We start from the raw sequence: 6,992 nt of genomic DNA on the forward strand, positions 1-6,992 counted from the left end.
AAGACCTCATTGACATAATAGAAGTGCAAGTGGCTGAGACAACTGGAGAACTGACGACCTTTGGAGACGGCAATACGATCGTGACGTTACACTTTAAGAAAGAATAATGATCGGCGGAACGCTGGTACGATTTCAGCCCGATAAAATGAGGCAATCCGGAGACGGATTCGGCATGGCTTGGAAAGGTGTCAAGAAACGCGGTCCCGGCATTCTCCGAGACTTTATCACCGAGGCGGCCACGGAAGGTCTGAAAGGTTTAAATTCGGGCGGCAAGGGAGGAAAGCCCAATTGGAGAGGTGGACTCGCCGGGGTCAAGAGAGGAGCGACACGGGCCGTGAAACGTAAAGCGACGCAAGAGATCAAACGGGCGTTGGCGAAAAAAGTGAGAAAAGACCTCTTTGGAGTATGAATCCCATTTACTCGAGGCGCGTGAGACTTATCCCGATACGACGAACGTATAAAGGCGGATCGATCTTCCCGTCCCGATCAAAACGCCCGAACTATCGTTGGGTGCAGTCGGCCCTGAGAAGGAGACGAAGACGACGACGACGTAGACGATGACGGACCTCGTGGCTCATGCCCGTTCGGCGGGGGTTCGTAACCCTCGTCTGAACATGTTCAGTACCCCTCCCACGGATGTCAGCATGTCGTCTCGACGGTTGGTGAGAATCAACCCGTTCAATACGGGGATCAACCCCGTGACCTTCCAAGTCGATCCTCAAGAAGACTTTATCGACTTGAACGAGAGTTTCTTCGAAGTGGAATTGACAGTCAAGAAAAGTAACGCGACGAATCTGTTGACAGCGGATGTCATGGGACTCGCCAACAATCTGGCCCACACCCTCTTCAAACAGATCAATGTGAGATTGAATGGGACTCTCATCAGCCCTCAGACGGATACTTACCACCTCAAAGCTTACATCGAGACCCTGTTGAACCACGACCGAGACGACGGTGAATCGATCCTAACACCCAGCGGATGGTACAACTGTCTCGGTGTACCCGACGACGGAGATGCCGATGAATTGACAGCCAACGCGCTGGATTTTACTACTCCTCACGCTGAATATACTGCTTTAACCCAAGATCTCAAGAATTTGGTCCAGGGACGATCCCAGTTTCTGGACGGAGAAGCCGTGACTTTGAGGTTCAAACCTTTCCTGGAAGTGTTTCATCTCAGCAAATTACTGTTACCTGGCGTGCAGATCCAGATCGACATGTACTTCAATGCCCCAGCCCTGTGGACAATCCGATGGCATGGTAATGATACTCTGAGACTGACTGAAGCCGACGTGAAAGTGAGATTGTTCCTGTCTCAAGTGAGAGTGACTCCCTCGGTGTACCGAGAGATCATGACCAGCCTGAAAGGAGGAAGAGTGGCCACTTACCCCACGGTGAGAGGTGAAATTCGCACTTACTCGCATCCTAACGACAATCGTCATTTCGAGTGCAGCAATCCTTTCCACAGTAAGCTACCTAATCGGTTAGTGGTGTTGTTGATGAAACAAACTGCCTTCAACGGAACTGTGACCATCAATCCGTTCAATTTCGGAAAATTCAATCTGGCTTCCATCAAACAATTGGTGAGAGGTGAAGAATACCCCTACGAGACCTTGGAGCTCGATCACGATGGGGACAGTAAAGATCAGAGAGGTTACTACAGATTCCTCCAAGCCTCAGGAGCGTTGTGCAGGGGAAAAGGAAACATGGTCCGGAAAGTGGATTGGGGGGACGGCAAGAGATGCAACATGTTTGTATTTGACAACACGGCCAATGGATGTTTGGACAGTCCAGTGTTGAACCCCAAGCAAGAAGGTGAACTGCGTCTGGTGATCGATTTCGGAGCCAATCCGGGAGAAAACCTGACTATCTTGTTGTACGGCGAATTCGAGAATTTGCTGGAGATCAACGAGAACCGAGTCGTCATCTACGACGTGTACCAATGAGAAGAAAAAAAAATGGAGAAAGTAGCCTTGAATAATATACAATTGGATCATTTGGCCCTAACGAATCCGTCCCTACGCTGTGTCTTTTACGGCACGGTCCCTTGCGATCGGCTTCCCAGGACAGTCCCTCAAGAAGGACCGACCGCTTACATCGTGAACACGGACCCTCACGACAAACCGGGCGTGCATTGGATCGCTTTGTGGGCCGACAAGAACAAGTGCGAGATCCTGGACAGTTACGGTCTACCGTTGGACGCGTACGGAACCGCCGAACCGATCCAAGAATGGTTGGATCGTCATTTCAAGTACCAGATTCACAACGGCAAGAGTCTGCAGTCCCTGTTCAGCCAGAGTTGCGGCGGTTACGCCCTGATGTTCCTGATCGACCGAGCCGAAGGTCGGGACATGAACGAGTTCTTGAATCGTTTTAAGAAAAACGAGTTTGTGGAGAACGATCGTAAAGTAGGGCACATGGTAGAACGTCTGATCGTGGACGAGTTGGCCTGGCGCAAGATTTGTTAAACCCCGTGTCACCAGGACACGAGCGGTTCCTCCCGAGGAGTGCGTCATTTGTTATAAAGTAAGCTGTTCGAAATAAAAGAGGTTCATTTTTGAAAAAGAGGTTGTGTGGTAGTCATGGCTCTTCAGTTTCAAGGACATAGACATTTGGACGACGTGATAGCCAGGTTAGAAAAACGCTATGGAAAAGCGGGTGGAAAGACGCCTCAACCCAGTGAGGCTCATTTCAAGAAAAACCAACCGCCAAAACGACAACTCAATCTGAAAATACTTCAACCCGCCAGAAGACAAGTGTCTTTTCAACCGCCGTCCGTCCTGGACACCGGTGCATTACCGGCGACGGTGACCACGCGTAGGAAACGCAAGAGAGCCGCCCCTGCCATGCCGAAGCTTTCCGAGAAGGAAGATAGGAAAAGAAGAATGAAAAAGAGGCATTGGTACGAAGACAAGTTCGGAGATTTGAGAAAATTCGCCAAGAAAAAACCACGAAAAAAGAGATCGGCGCCTGCCAAGAAAAAAGGACGTCCCAAGAGAGCCGCTGCCAAGAGGGCCATGGCCAAGATCAGGAGTCGGGCCAAGAAAAAACCCATCTGTTTCAATCGTAAGGTCACCCTATTGGGTCTGTTGAAACGCATCCCTGCCGTCAAGACCCCATTGGCCAAGTTGTTCCGATAAAAACGGAACGTCTCGAGACCCTGGACCATTTCATGATCATGGAACGACGCAAAGCGTTTCAATTTCACACGCCGTCGAGTTTGTTGATAGCGGGTCCGTCGGGGTGCGGCAAGACGGTGTTCACGACCAAACTGCTCTTGGAGAACGGCGACTTGTTCCAACAGACACCGAAGAGTATTCATTACTGCTACGGATCGTGGCAAGACGGTTTCCAAAAGCTCAAGAAGGGTGGAGTCAAGTTTTACGAAGGCATCCCCGACAGCGAACAGTTACCCCGATGGTTTCCCGGAGGGGGTGTGTTGGTCCTGGACGATCTGATGGACGAGGGTGGTAACGACAAGCGCGTGTTGGATCTCTTCACCAAACATTCGCATCATCGGAACATCACGGTGATTTACTTGTGCCAGGATCTATTCCCCAACGGAAAATTCGCCAAGACCATTTCCAGAAACGCGCATTACATCGCGGCCTTCAAGAACCCTCGGGATCAGTTGGGGATACGAAATTTACTTCTGCAATCGTTTCCCACGCAATGGCAGGAGGTGTTGGACACGTTTCGCAAGGTCACCGATCGACCTTACGGTTACATGCTATTGGATCTTCATCCAGCCAGTCAGGACGATCAACGCGTTCTCAGCCATGTGTTAAAAGACGAAGGATTCGTCCGGTGCCATCAGTTTGCAACCCCATCATGTTGAGGAGCGAGGTCGAGTGGTTTCCGCTATTCATTCACCTGTGTAAAAACAGGCTCAAATACATCATGAATCCCCACGAGCTGGACTACGAACCGATGAGACAGGTCACGGAATGCGAGAGTTACCGTCAAGTACCGTCCATCATCAACGCATATAACGGTGAAGGTTTCGATTATTTGGTTCATAAACAACGAGAACTCGCCGAGAAGAAGATAGAAAGAGAAAGGTACATGGATAAAAATGAGCTCTTATGGTAGTGACGATTTCAACTTCTCGGCTCTGGAAGATTATTCGCCTTGGGGGACACCGGCTCGGACGAGTACACCCATTCCGCCTGCCGCGGGTGTGGGTGCGAGTCTGAACACTCCTCCTTCACCGCGATCGTCACTGGCGACACCGCCTCTGCCCAATGTCTCGCCCGTCGGAGTGGGTACCGCTGGCTCGGGTGCACCGCAGACCAACGTCACGGTGGGTGTCGGCAGTGCTGGATCGGTGTTGCGCGCCAATGTCACGGCAGGTGTCGGGGCACCCAGGATAACAATGTCCACACCTTTGGCACGAGCCGCTCGAGGAGGGAAACGACCGAGACGCGTCCCACGTCAAAATACACCGACGTCCTCCAGTGATTCCGGCAGCCGCAGACGAAGTAGCGCTAGTGGTAGCGGCGGTGGAAGAGGCAGAGGCAGAGGCGGAGGTGGAGGTGGAGGCAGAGGCGGAGGCGGAGGCGGAGGCGGAGGCGGAGACGGAGGCGGAGGCGGAGGCGGAGGCGGAGGCGGAGGCGGAGACGGAGGCGGAGGCGGAGGCGGAGGCGGAGGCGGAGGCGGAGGCGGAGGCGGAGGCGGAGGCGGAGGCGGAGGCGGAGACGGAGGCGGAGGCGGAGGCGGAGGCGGAGGAAGTGGTAGTGACTCCACACCGCCTTCGTCGATTCGATCGGGTCGAGGAGGAAGAAGAAGGAGGCGAGGAGACCGTGTTCTCGACCAAGCCCAGATGCAGCAACAATTGGAAGAGATTTTACGCCAACAACAACAGACGGCCGCGGGTCGTCGCATTGCGGGCATCACGACCACCAACACGATTACGACCACCTATAAAAACGGACAACGTCCTACCGTCACACGCAATTCGACCAGTGTACGTAACTGAGAACAACAACCATGAGAAGACGCCGTCGTCGACAGAAAAGGAGAAAGCAATGGGGCGGTGCTCTTGCGAATGCCCTGTCTGCGATGTTACCCATTGGTAAAGGGGGTGCCTTGGGATTGGCCAAAGCGTTGGGTGGCCGCGCCGTGAAAACAGGCATCCGAGCTGGAACCACCGCTGCCATTGGTGGTGTGGGAGTAGGCGTGGGTCGAGGGATCCGAAGACTTGTGAGACTTAAGAAAAGACGACCCCCTCGTCGATGAAAAACCATTCGAATCAAGATGTTGAGGAGTGAAGTCGAGTGGTTACCCTACTTTTTGCATCTATGTCGATGCTCACGCTCCTACTGGGATGCGACCAGCATGGATCACGAAGACATGAAACGGATCGCGGACGAGTGCGATAGTTACCGACAGGTCCAGGACATCCTGAACCAATCCGTAGAAACCGCCTTCAAGGACGAGATCTGGGAATACAAGCAACAAGCTAAAAGGATCGAACGTCCCGACAGAAAGTCAGACTACGTTTGGCACTGGTTAGAGAAGAGTCATGAGTACTTCTGTCTGTTTATTGGATGAACCTTTCAACACCGTGGTGGATTTGGATTCCCTGAAACGTTTGGACGTCTTGTACGCTTTCTACCACAAGTATTGGTGGTGTCGAAGGCAGATGTTCGGTTACTACAAATTGTGCAACGCCATTCTCAACGGACTGGCCTTACTGACCGTGGCCGTGAGTATCGTCGTGGGATCCGTGTGGAAAGATGGGTACACGGTGGTAGGAATGACGGCTTTCGCCACCTTACTGAAAGGATGGAACGATTTCAAGAAGTATTCGTTCAAGATGGACATGGCCCAATTCGCTTACACGACGTACGAAAAGACGTTGACAGAACTCAGGAACTACGCTTTGGGTGGCGTGGAGGAATTGGATGGGTTTTTGACCAAGATGCAAACGTTGGACGACGTGGTGACGGATTTTACATCTCCCACGTACGACCGATACGTTCGAGACTACGCCCTACGATTTCGTCACGTGCCGCTATAAAAAAAAACGACATCGCGGCCAACCTCTTCATTCAGAACCAACATGCCCAAGAGGTCAAGGAGAAAGAAAGCGTCTTCGAAAAGACGTAAAACCACTAAAAGAAGACGGTACCAAAGGGGAGAAGGGATCGGCACTGTGGTGGCGGGTTTACCCAAGGCGGCTTGGGGTATCACCAAAGGCATCGGAAGCCTGAGAGCCAAACAAGAAGCCAAACATACCAAAAGGATGTTGGAACGAATGAGACGAGGTGAAAAAATTCCACACAAGGGCGAAGAGTTCCGATGCTCCATCATGTGAAAAAATAAAAGGACGAGGATCGGCGTCGTACACCTCACTCGACACCATGCGAGCACGGAGGAAGAGGAGACGAAGAAGGAGACAGAAAGGGGGTGATTTGGCGAGTATGATGAGAGCAGCGGGTTTGGGTTCTTTGGCTGGACCCTTCGGTTTAATGGACAAACATATCCATAAGAACAGGGGAAAGATCGAAGGAGTCTTACGCAGGATACCATTTCAAACGGCCTTCAGGCGTCGAGGAAAGCGATAAAAAGAGTACACCAATCCGCTCGTACGCATAAGTCCACGATGAAGCGGTTACGACGACAACGTCCTTTCCTGACGCGCGTCCTGAAAGAGGCCAATCGGAACAAACGTCAACGGATGTTACAAATCGCCGACAAAGATCAGATCAACGCCATCAGCGAGATGGTTCTCAATTTGCTGAAAAAGAGGATCCCCATCAACGCAACGACTTATGGGAAACTGAAAAGACATAAAAGGGTTCTGCGCGAAGTGGGTAGACGCAAAAACTCTCTCAAGCGTCGAAGAGAACATCTCCTCACCCAAAACGGAGCGGGGTTCTGGAGCGGTTTGCACGGTTGTTTCAAAGCATGTTGTGTACGGTGAAAGGACGCAGTGAGGACGGTTACCCGCTGGAGGGGATCGACGTCATACCCAATTTCCCGCCGAG

The 6,992-nt window shown here is 52.0% G+C and overlaps 1 protein-coding gene across 8 annotated transcripts; it reads left to right on the plus strand.

The window, feature by feature from the left end:
- Positions 1–557: 557 nt before the first annotated feature.
- Positions 558–5,523, plus strand: LOC145500944 (uncharacterized protein F54H12.2-like). Of its 8 annotated transcripts, none has more exons than XM_081480503.1 (2): positions 558–4,535; positions 4,704–5,523. In XM_081480503.1, exon 1 carries the CDS (start codon positions 558–560, stop codon positions 1,944–1,946), a length of 1,389 nt encoding a protein of 462 aa, XP_081336629.1. In that variant the 3' UTR covers positions 1,947–4,535; positions 4,704–5,523. The 8 variants fall into 8 exon arrangements, with proteins under 8 accessions (XP_081336629.1, XP_081336630.1, XP_081336633.1 ...); XM_081480504.1 differs by having other exon boundaries at positions 4,710–5,523; XM_081480507.1 differs by having other exon boundaries at positions 4,716–5,523.
- The last annotated feature ends 1,469 nt before the right edge of the window (positions 5,524–6,992 follow it).

Source organism: Orbicella franksi, chromosome 10 (genome assembly GCF_964199315.1).
Source record: "Orbicella franksi chromosome 10, jaOrbFran1.1, whole genome shotgun sequence".
NCBI classification, from domain to species: domain Eukaryota; kingdom Metazoa; phylum Cnidaria; class Anthozoa; order Scleractinia; family Merulinidae; genus Orbicella; species Orbicella franksi.